Source organism: Lepidochelys kempii, chromosome 7 (genome assembly GCF_965140265.1).
Source record: "Lepidochelys kempii isolate rLepKem1 chromosome 7, rLepKem1.hap2, whole genome shotgun sequence".
In the NCBI taxonomy this organism is placed as follows: domain Eukaryota; kingdom Metazoa; phylum Chordata; order Testudines; family Cheloniidae; genus Lepidochelys; species Lepidochelys kempii.
Window position 1 is genome coordinate 105,873,426 of NC_133262.1, and position 12,357 is coordinate 105,885,782.

General features: G+C 40.9%; 1 protein-coding gene across 1 annotated transcript in view; it reads right to left on the reverse strand.

Annotated features, from left to right (window-relative positions):
* GPR26 (G protein-coupled receptor 26) overlaps positions 1-11,849 on the reverse strand; it is a 29,933-nt gene extending 18,084 nt beyond the window's left edge. Inside the window, exons 1-2 of the mRNA XM_073354961.1 lie at positions 11,182-11,849; positions 682-795 (exon numbers count right to left, since the gene is read on the reverse strand). Coding sequence (XP_073211062.1) covers positions 682-795; positions 11,182-11,849 — 782 coding nt within the window. The remainder of the gene's footprint in view (positions 1-681; positions 796-11,181) is intronic.
* Positions 11,850-12,357: the final 508 nt, after the last annotated feature.

Genomic DNA, 12,357 nt, shown 5'->3' on the forward strand with positions numbered 1-12,357 from the left:
AATGTTTATCTGGGCTACATGCTTTAACATTTTTTATCTCATAGGATTAATTTTGTGCTTCCTATAGGACTATTTTCAAAGATAAGATAGCAGATGGAAAATGGCATCTGATCATAAATCACAAGAATTTTTGTTTTAGCTCTGAGCCACGAAAGCTTTGATATTCTGTTTATGACTAAGAGTTCTATCCAGTCAGACAAAATTCCCATTTAAGTCTGTCAGCCAGATTCTGATCTCACTTGACCAGATTCTCATAGCTTTACTCAGGCTGTGTAGTACCTTACTCTGTAAGGTGTCCCACTGAAATCAGTGGGACAATTTGTGAAGTAAACTAAGTATTAATAAGGACAGCAGACCCATCTGACCCACTGACTTCCATGGAGTTACTCCTGATGAACTCTGATGTGTATGAGATAAGAATCCTGGTCTATTTGGACTTTGAGATCAAAGTCTGGCCTGTTGCCTGACTGAGAATTGGTCAGAATAAGAACTATAAAATATGTACAATACCATTAGTACAGTAAATGCAACCTCTGTCATAACAGTGGAAATGTTTAACAAAAATTTTGAAGAGAGTAGGAGACTTGACTATTAACAGATTAATATTCTGTTTTCTGATTCATTGATCTAACTTTTCTGAGTTAGTGCATATGGAATTTCAGTAGGTAGGTTTGAACTTACCTTGTAATTACATAAGGTGCAAAACAAAGTATAAAAGTACCAATAAAGGTACTGATTTTCTTTGTTGCTCGTTGCCTCCGTCTCTTTTGTTCTTCTAGACAACGCTCTCGTACACTGTGTAACATTTAATACAAACAATAACATGAATCACAATACCAAATAGCAGATTTTAATGGTTTTAGTCCTGGAATGATTTATAAAAGCCTTCCCAGAAAACATTCTAGTCATACAGGACACTACTATCTATTAATTCATTGTATCCCTTAACTTATATTCCTCCCCACCCCAACAATAATTACTGTAAGAATTGTTTTCTTTTCTTTTATAATGAGATTGGGTCAAATTCAGTTCTGGTGAAAGTAGCTATAACTCTCATTGGAATCAGTGGAAATTGTACCTGCTTACATCAGGCCTGAATTTGGCCCTTTCTGTTCAACGAAATTTGGAAAAAAACCAAAATGGTATATATGGAACACTAGTCTATAGAAAGAACGTTTTAAACAACATATTACAGGGAAGGAGAAAAAAGGAGATTTGAACTTCCCAAAGCGATAACCAATAAATATTTAGTATATTAATACCTTAGTTAAAGCAATAAAAATGTAACTGGAAAAATACAACATATTGTGAAAGCTTTGTGTGACATTAGAAAGATCATTCTATCACATAGATATGAATTGTATGGCCATACGCTTTGTAATTACTTGTAAATTTCTGTGCATAGTACTAGAAAAAAGTTGATGTAACTTTGCAAAACAGACAATTCAATATCAAGTCTAAATAGCTATAACGTCCTTAACCCTGGACTGAAACCTGCAAACTTGTTTACACAGACTGACTAGACAAATAGAAAGAAATTAACTATATATTTACTTCAGTATAATATTTGCCATTTTAGCACATGAACTGCTCCTTAAAACTCACATTGGGCTGGATCTGGAGGTGTTTTCTGAAACCCTGATTCTATGAGCCACCTATGAGTTGCTAAGGAGCTCGACTCAAATTGAAATTAATGTGAGTGAGGATCCTCAGCACTTTCTGAAGTGGACCCTCTGTTTTACTTGGCAAAACTTCCACTGAAATCAGTATCAAGTTACCTAAATTAGGTGTGAGTGAATTTAGGATCCAGTTGAGGCTCATTCTGCACCTCTATACATGGAGAGAAGAGCACTTTCTCAGGGCTGTTACATCTGCACTGTGCATGTGGGTTGAAAGGGGCAGTGAAAATGCCCCATCTCCCTCAATGTCCCAACTAGCACGACTACATATGCTACGGCAGGTACAGGGCTGGCAAAGGTACGTTCCCTCTTGAGCAAGGGAAACCAGAAGGCAGACTGGGGCTCTGAGTCAGTCTGTTCCCTGCTCTGCTCCTGGGGCAGCAACTGGAAGCTGTTCCATGCATAGGACTAACGGCAGAGCCACTACGGATCCTAAGTTAGGACCTCACAGTTTGAGCCAGGAGCAGCATTTCTGTAGTTGTTGTTTCTCAATAATTTTACTGTAAATGCATTACTGGTTCTCAGTTCCAAACATGTATACAGTAACAGGCATAGGGCCTACTACCATCTCCTCATTCTGGTATAACGTAAGTCTAATGGAAACACAAAGATTTTCATTATCATCTAAGTGTCTAATCCTTTTTTGAATCGTACCTAAATTGTGTGCTTCATTGCTACCTTGTGGCAATGAGTTCCAATGCTTGCCCATGGGTTTTGTTCGAGAAAAAAGATTTCCTTTTATCCATTGGAAATGTATCCTTATATTGTCAGCTCCCTGGGCATCTTCGATCACTGTTTTTTAAAACAAACATACCAAAAAAAAAAGGTTCTTTCTCCCCTGATCCCCACCCCTATTCCTCGAAAAAATAGTCCTGCCCAGGTCGGGGAGAATCATATCTCAACAATGCCACATGTTCAAATTCTCTTTTTGTTTTATTTTTTGTTCCTATTTTTCATCTCTTCAAGGGTAGAAGTGGAATTTTTATACCTTTGGGAAAAGGTTCCACTGGAACCTAGGATTTGCTTTCAGTCCTGAAGGAACTGGGAAATTGGATTTTACACATGTGGCGTTTTAGATTTTGACCATCCATTTTAGGTTTGTAGAGGTTTTTATTGCTTCCTCTTTGCCCTGTACAGCTGGACTCATGGCAACTGAGCCACCTGGCTTTGTAGGTGAAGGGACATAATCCAAAAAAACCACAATTCCCATCAATTTTTTTCTCTCTAAAATATATTTTCTCTGTGCTAGGTAGCATATTTTGAATGATTTAGTATTCAGGTTTTATTAGCACTCAACTGGGACACTGCACATCTCACTCAAGACTTCCACACTGGTGATTAACACAACCATCCCAAAAGCATGTGATAAACACATAATATATTTTCTTTCACTCTTTTTCTTAGACACATATACATGTATTTATGTGTATATGTATATTTCCATATGAAAATACACTTATATGTATATTAGGGCTGTCAAGTGATTAAAAAAATTAATCATGATTAATCGCACCATTAAAAAAGTAATTGTGATTAATCACGCTGTTAATAATAGAATGCCATTCATTTAAATATTTTAGATGTTTTCTACATTTTCAAATATATTGATTTCAATTACAATACAGAATACAAAGTCTACACTGCTCACTTTCTATTATTTTTATTACAAATATTTGCACTGTAAAAAACAAAAGAAATAGTATTTTTCAATTCACCTAAAACAAATACTGTAGTGTAATATCTTTACCATGAAAGTTGAACTTACAACTGCAGAATTATGTAAAACAAATGCATTAAAAATAAAAATGTAAATTTTTAGAGCCTGCAATTCCACCCAATCCTACTTCTTGTTCAACCAATCGCTCAGACAAACAAGTTTGTTTACATTTGTAGAAGATAATGCTGCCTGCTTCTTGTTTATAATGTCACCTGAAAGTGAGAACAGGAGTTGTAGCCGGCATTGAAAAATATTCACGTGCCAGATGCGCTAAAGATTCTTATGTCCCCTCATGCTTCAACCACCATTCTAGGCGACATTCATTCATGCTGATGACAGGTTCTGCTCGATAACAATCCAAGGCAGTGTGGACTGACGAGTGTTCATTTTAATTATCTGAATCAGATGCCACCAGCAGAAGGTTGATTTTCTTTTTTGGTGATTCAGGTTCTGTAGTTTCCACATCGGAGTGTTGCTCTTTTAAGAGTTCTGAAAACATGCTCCACACCTCGCCCCTCTCAGATTTTGGAAAGCACTTCAGATTCTTAAACCTTGAGTCGAGTGCTGTAGCTATCTTTAGAAATCTCAAACGGATATCTTTTTTGTGTTTTGTCAAATCTGCAGAGAAAGTGTTCTTAAAATGAACATGTGCTGGGTCATCATCCAAGACTGTTATAACATGAAATATATGGCAGAATGCAGGTAAAACAGAGCAGGGGACATACAATTCTTCCCCAAATAGTTTGGTCACAAATGTAATAAACACATTTTTTTTAATGAGAGTCATCAGCATGGAAGCATGTCCTCTGGAATGGCAGCTGAAGCATGAAGGGGCATACGAATGTTTAGCATAGCTGGCATGTAAGTCCTTGCAATACCGGCTACAAAAGTGCCACGTGAACACCTGTTCTCACTTTCAGGTAACACTGTAAATAAGAAGTGGGCAGCATTATCTCCTGCAAATGTAAACAAACTTGTTTGTCTTAGTGATTGACTGAACAAGAAGTATGACTGAGTGGACTTGTAGTCTCTGAAGCTTTACATTGTTTTGTTTTTGAGTGCAATTATGTAACAAAAAAAATCTAAATTTGTAAATTGCACTTTCAGGACAAAATGATTGCACTACAGTATTTGTATGAGATGAATTGAAAAATACTATTGTTTCTGTTTATCACTTTTAAATATGTGTAATAAAAATAATATACATTTTTATTTCAATTACAATACAGAGTATGAAAATGTAGAAAAAAATCCAAAATATTTAATAAATTTCAATTGGTATTCTATTGTTTGAGTGTGATTAAAACTGTGATTAATCATGATTCATTTTTTTAATCTCGATTAATTTTTTTGAGTTAATCGCGTGAGTTAACTGCCATTAATCAACAGCCCTAATGTATGTGTATACACACATATACATATGTTTTGATAATGATAATAGAACTGCACTCATAATCTACCTTTCATTAATGTTTCTTCAGATCACTGAGATCATTAATTAAGGAAATTTCACAACTATGTTATACTATGTTGGAAAGCTGGTATAAAGCACTTCATTCTAGAAAGGAAAGTTTATGAGATACTGGACTTTCAAATAATCACAATGTGATATATATCGAAGCTAATTTGTTGGGGGTGGGGCGGGGGAGGAGAGAGAGATTTCTAAATTTTCTAGCCGTCTACTCCGGCATATAAGGCAACATGGCTTTATGAGTAGAGAGATGAAAAACAATAATAATAATAAATGTAAAACATTTTTTAAAGGTGTGCCCTAAACAAACACATGATCATATGAGGTGTTTTAAAAGTTTTTTTTGGCACTCATTTTGGATGATCTTCAAAGATTACCTGTTGCTTTACAATTCAGGAATAATGTGACCATCCTTTCCAGCATTATACATACTTGCGTGTATATATATATACACCATATATATATATTGGTACATAAGGTCCCGATCCTGAATTATGAACCACAAGCGGATGTGCAGACATATTTCTCAATGCAGGATTGTGGTCTAAATATATTCCATCCAAAAAGAGGAATTGGGCACTGGCAAGTCAGGAAATGCTAAGTGAAGAACAGACACTCAGCTTGATCTTTGCACCCCCATTCACATTCCTTAACATATAGTCTCAGATAATGCAATAAAAAATGGGCTTTCATATAAATCTCATATGCAGGCCATATACTCTACCATATTGTACTGCTGTATGACACAGATGGTCCAAGATTTTCGGAAAAGGACTGAGTGGGAAGAACCCCTTTGTATACTGGTGTTCACCATCATTTTCAGTACAAAAAAATAACATTTATAGACCAGATTAAGGAGGCAGAGGGGAAAATGAATATTTGTTATGGAGAATGAGAGGTAGAGAGAATAGGAGGGGGACAGAGAGAGACTGTGAGTAAGGGGAAAGAAACTGGAGGATAGACATTATGGGGCAAATGTAGGTAGAAACGGGGCGAATGGGGGCATGGAGGATGGAGAGTAACTGATTGAATCAAATGAAGATTGAGAGATGTTGGGGTTACGGTATTAAAAGAAATTGAAAGGTCTCTGTGTGTAATGATTGTGCCTTGTGTTGTGCCTACATTGTAGCTGTCTGGAGCTCATACTGTCTTTTTGTTAGTAGTTTGTACAGTGCCTCATAATGGTCTCTTGAGTATGTGGGATGTTTGAAATGACTGTATTTTCCATATGTAGTAAGCAACAGGTGAATTATTCAGGTCTTGCCAAACAAGTGGCAATTAAATATAAAGACTAGATGACACCATTAAATCTTTGTGCCTCCTATTTAACGTCTTTTAATAATTTCTAAGGAACTTCCGTTCTGTGGTGGGGGAGTTCTTGCTTTTCTTTCCTTCTCTGTCTTTATTCCCTTTTGTTCTCTCATTCAATTGTCTTCTCAGATCCAGGTATTTCCCACTCTTATATTCGTGCTATATTTTTTCATTTCCCAGTTTCTGTATATTGTTTTTTTTTTCTCTTCCTTACTTGCTCTACATATCTGTTTCACCTTACATGTGTTGTTGCTGTTAATAGAATTATTACTGTTATTAATATTGAGCCTAGGACCCATAACCATGGATTCTTGAAGTTTATACGTGTTACAGTAAGAATAATAAATGAGTTATCTAGTGGATGAAGATTAGCTGGAGATACACAGTATATTCAGGACAAATTCAGAATAAAATTCAGAATAATATATTCAGGACAAATTCAAATAATAGGGGTGAAAAGTAGTTCATGGCTATGTGTGTTATAATTTGGTGATATATCAGATATTATTGAAGACACTTGATTTCTAACTGTGGACCCAGAATCCTATGTTAAAAACTGCAGTTCAAAAGAGTTCATTAAATATATGATGTATTTATATTGTTTTATTCCAAAAAGAGTATTTCCTACCTCTGAACCTTTTTTAAACTGTTAGAAAATAACTACCATATATTATTTTTAGTTCACCACTGCATAAACTGTCAGAATATAACTGCTATATTCTGTATTTCGTTTTTCAATTTTCTTAACCAACTAAATAGCACTATTTTGAGGAGAGTAAATAATAGTGTTGTCCCTTAAAAATTGCAGATTGCTTTAGATAACTGTAAAGCAGTTGCAGTATTCAAGATATTTCCCACAATAAATATCAGAAAGCACAAGGGAATATGGCTGATACTAAGGTAACCCTGTCCAATTATCTTGCTAGAACTGGAAGATTTTGGGGATTTGGAATTCTAACTCCCATAGACTCCTTTAAAATCCCATCCGACTTTCTTAGGTCTTGATCCACAAGATAAATCAATAAGAGAACTTATGTATTTAAAGTTATGCATCTGCTGACGTGCTTTGCTGGACTAGCACTTTATAGACATATGCGAAGATAAGAGGGGTTTTTTTATAGGCTTCATATCATAGGAGCTGTTCCAGTGTATAACTGATTCATATACAATAATTCATCCATTTGTTACAGCAGTGCTGGACAGCACAGCTACAGATCAAAGTCAGCCAATGTTTCTGTTATTTACAACAGGATTTTTTCTATGCAATGTACAGGAATTTGATATAGTGAATGGATTATAATTATCACTAATGGACATGATGTTCTCCATGTTATCCTGTCAGTTTGCAAGATAAGGTGTGTAACATGCTCAACCACTTTGGATCAACCCCTGGTAACTAGAAACCATTGTTTCAATGTTTTAGTGCAGAAACATCCTCAAGTTAACCTAGGCTAGAGAAAATCACAATAAGTTGTATTAGCAATAAGAAAATTTTTCACAAAACAGAAAATGCTTTGTTTGGACACTTTTTTTTTGTCTTCTAAATACTGTAGAAACTATTTCAGGGCCCAATACTGCCAAAAAAGTCAAGAACAGTGATGACTATTTTAATTGGTCCCAATGTTTTCTACGGCACTGCTCATGGATGTAACCATTACATCTGGTAGTGTTTGCAAGAAATAATACTGAGAACTATTTGGCTATTTTTTATCAACCAAATGGCACATATGGTAGGGGAATCCTTATTCACAGAATCATAGACTTTAAGGTCAGAAGGGACCATTATGATCATCTAGTCCGACGTCCTGCACAACGCAGGCCACAGAATCTCACCCACCCACTCCTGCGAAAATCCTCTCACCTATGTCTGAGCTATTGAAGTCCTCAAATTGTGGTTTAAAGACTTCAAGGAGCAGAGAATCCTCCAGCAAGTGACACGTGCCTCATGCTACAGAGGAAGGCGAAAAACCACCAGGGTCTCTGCCAATCTTCCCTGGAGGAAAATTCCTTCTTGACCCCAAATATGGCGACCAGCTAAACCCTGAGCATGTGAGCAAGACTCACCAGCCAGACACCCAGGAAAGAATTCTCTGTAGTAACTCAGAACCCACCCCATCTAACATCCCATCACAGGCCATTGGGAATATTTACCGCTAATAGTCAAAGATCAATTAATTGCCAAAATTAGGCTATCCCATCATACCATCCCCTCCACAAACTTATCAAGCTTAGTCTCGAAGCCAACATGTCTTTTGCCCCCACTACACCCCTTGGAAGGCTATTCCAGAACTTCACTCCTCTGATGGTTAGAAACCTTCATCTAATTTCAAGTCTAAACTTCCTGATGGCCAGTTTATATCCATTAGTTCTTGTGTCCACATTGCTACTGAGCTTAAATAATTCCTCTCCCTCCCTGGTATTTATCCCTCTGATATATTTATAGAGAGCAATCATATCTCCCATCAGCCTTCTTTTGGTTAGGTTAAACAAGCCAAGCTCTTTGAGTCTCCTTTTATAAGATAGATTTTCCATTCCTCGGATCATTCTAGTAGCCCTTTTCTGTACCTGTTCCAGTTTGAATTCATCCTCCTTAAACATGGGAGACCAGAACTGCACACAATATTCCAGACGAGGAATATTGCTATGAAGCTATGGATAAGGGAGTGATTTATGCCTGAGAGTCTCATTAATGTCAGCAGGAGCTACTCCCTTATCTGTCCTACATCCTTAGTTGAAAACAACCCTTAATTGTTACTTAAGTGGAAAAAGAAAAGATTTTCTGAACTAAAGTTTCCATTTCTCTCTCTAAATCAACTGCAACTAAAGCAGGCACTAAAGATGGGTGAAATCCTACCCCTTCATCCCTTTGGTGCTTGGGGACCCAAGGCTCAGCAGTACCAGAAATCTGACTCATGTTCTTGTCCCTATGAAGGGAGGTTCTTCACCAATGGGAAGAAGCTGACTCGTCCTTCTGGAGCTCAGCTGCTAGCTAGCTGCAAACTGAATATCCTCTCAGCAGGGGGAGCCCTGATGTTTGTCTTGCAGGGATAGAGGCTGAGGTTGATCAATAGAAAACAATATCACTGCAGATGAATGGACTGGAATGGAACCCTTTCTCCATCTCACCCAGAGCTCCCCATCCAGACCTTCTCACCCCCAGCCAGCTCTTCTTCCCTCCAACACGTTCCCAGACTGATGACCTCAACTCAACCCACCCACAGCCAGATCTCCCAGAAAGATCTCTTCCCTTCCACCCCACTCCCAGCTCCTCCCTTTATACACCTCCTCTCCTTGTCCACCTCCAGCCAGAGACTCCCAGTCAGACCTCCTTTCCTCACCCCAGCCCCACTCCAACCATTTTCTTCCTTCCCCCAGCCAAATGTAGCTCTAGACAGACCTGTTCCCCTTCAATCACTTACTGCAAATAGCCAGACACACTTCTGCTAGATCCCCCAAGCCAGACCAGTTCCTCTCGGCCCCCCAAGCCCAATCAGCCAAATCCATTCCTCCCTACTTTTCCCCTTCCAGAACTCACCCCTCCATCCATTCCCACTCTCCTCAGCCACCCCACTCAACCAGACCTTCTCCCCAGCCCCAACTAGCAGGACTCCCTACATCCTAAACCAGGACACTGTCAGCCAGACCTGTTCCCTTCCACCTCCACCCACCAGATCCATGAGGGCCCCCAGACAGACTTGAATACCTGTCCCCCTCAGGCAGATCAGTCTAGCCTGACCTGCTCTCTTCCATCACTCCAGCCCCACACCCATCCAGCTCCAGCCAGACCTGAACTCCTCAAGAATTTGGTCCTCTCTTTTCCATCCTGTCTGCCTCCTCTAGCTAGATCTGTTCCCCTCCACAGCCTCATCCTCTCTGATCTCCCCAGGGCCAGGCATCTGCCCCTCCGCCAGACACACTCACCCAACCAGCCTCATTCCCTTCCTGACTATTGTCCATGGGCTTCTTCCAACTAGGCTCCCACTCCGCCAGCCTCCCCTCCCCACTCCCCTCCCTTTCTTACGGACCCAGGAAGAACCCCCAGCAAAATCTGCTTCCCTCCGGACTTCTCTACCCGGCCAGATCCACCCCCTACCATCCTCTCACAGATTCCCCCCCGAACTACTCCTTCCTCACACGCTGCAACTACCCTCGTCTGAACCTCCCCCCCCCCCACACCCACTCCTTCAACCCCCCATGCTCTTCTAAGAATCATTAGCCCCCTGTATTCCAGAGTCCCATTCCTCCCATACCTAGGCAGGGTGGGCTGATGGAAGGTCTCTGGGGCAGATTTAACTCACGTTCCCTTTGCTTGTCAGATGAAGGCTGGCACTGAATGCTCTCATGTGTGGATTTACACCCAGGTATTCACTCGTGTTTAGTTGGTGCCTATTACTTCCTTCGAGGAGGATACAGTTCCTGACTCCGCGCTGCCAAACGCAATGCTCGAGCAAAGGAATGACATTCAGGGCAGCAGTTTCTCACTGCACAGTGCCAAAGGTAAAGGGCGTGCTGATGTTCAGTTTAATCCACCCCCGGTGGTCCCCAGGCACATTTTAGACTGTCGTTAGCAAAACATCGGCACGTGCTCATCGCTAAGTCCGTTTTCGGAGCCAAAAGGGCAACATCCAAAGAACTCTTTGCAGTGAAAGTGCCGTCCTAGCCAAAGCCCACTACTCCTGTTAACTCCACCCCAATGCAATTCCCTGGCCATAACAAACCAGGGTCGTTAAATGACATTGCTTGCCATTATCCCATCTCAGGATTTGTTGGCAGCGAATTTAACAGCAAATGTGCGCGCAACGCAAACAAGCATGCTGATTATAAGCAGACCAGAGCTATATTTTAGAGATCCTCCTTCTGTCCTCCCCTCCCCAATACCCTCCTTGCCTTCCTTGTGATACAGATCGGATCCTATTACGAGGCTGAACCCAGTCTTGCACCTGATCTGGCTTCCTTTTCAGTGGGACCGCCTCATTCACTGAGCATACAGACCATCTCCTTACCTGGGATGGATGTCCACCAGCAGCACCAGTGTCTGCATAGTAATCACGTCAATCCTCTTACAGTGAAACCGTGCCACCTTCAGCACTTTTAGATAGGTGAAACACAACACTATGAGGGAGAGGAGGAAGCTGAGGATGTGAAAGACCCCAGTGAAAATCACAAACTGTGTCCTCTCCTCTGATCTCTTGTTGCACAGGGTGCAGGAGGCATAAAGGTGATGGAAACCCACCCAGGAGAGAGAAGCTGCCACTATAGGGAAGGACACAGAGTGTAGCCAGGTGTAGCTCAGTATCAGAGCAGCATCTTTGTAACGCATTTTGGAGTGGTAACTTAGAGGGAAGACCACAGCTATCCATCTGTCTATGCTCAGCGCTGCCATGCTCAGCATGGAGTTCGTGGTCAAGAAAGTCTCCAGGAATCCCACCATGTGGCAAAACTGATCTCCCCCCGGTTGATTCTTGTAAATGATCCCAGCCAGGGTCAGGGGCATGTTCAAGACAGTCATCAACAAGTTGGAGAAGGTCAGGTTGAGGATAAACAATCCCGGGACCTGCTTGCGGATGTCGGCGCTGTACAAGAAGCAGATCAGCACCAGCACGTTGGACAGCAATGACACGAGGATCAGGACCACAACCAGGAAAGCCAGGATCACTTCCCAAATGCTCATGGTGCGTCCATTCACAGGAGGAACGTTTCCCAAACTGCACCCAGCGGGCACCCAGACAACATGGTGCGAGGTACTCTCACCTCCGCCTGCTCACACTCCGGCATGCCCTCAGTATTTTTAGAGGAACTGCAGTTCCCTCACCCCACCTCCGCTGCTTCTTTCCACGTCAAAGCTTTCAGCGGCGCGCACAAAAGCACTGGGAATGCCCGTCAAACGGCGAGGAGGGCTTAAAACAACCATCAGCAGGACTGAACCACTGTCTCCACTCCTTCCATCCAAAAGGGGCAGGTTGTTCTGAGAAGCGGTTCTCCTGAGATCCCTAATTATTAGTCCCAACAATTCACCAAGTGCATCTAGAGTCTCCCCTCACCCCCCAGCCCTTTCAGGCTGAAGCTAACGTGCTTTTAGGCTCACAGGTAAAACCCCGATTAATTGATTAAAGCATGCACACTGCTGGTGCTTCGCAGACATTAATGGGTCTCTCGTCCCCGCCCCCCACTCCCTCCTC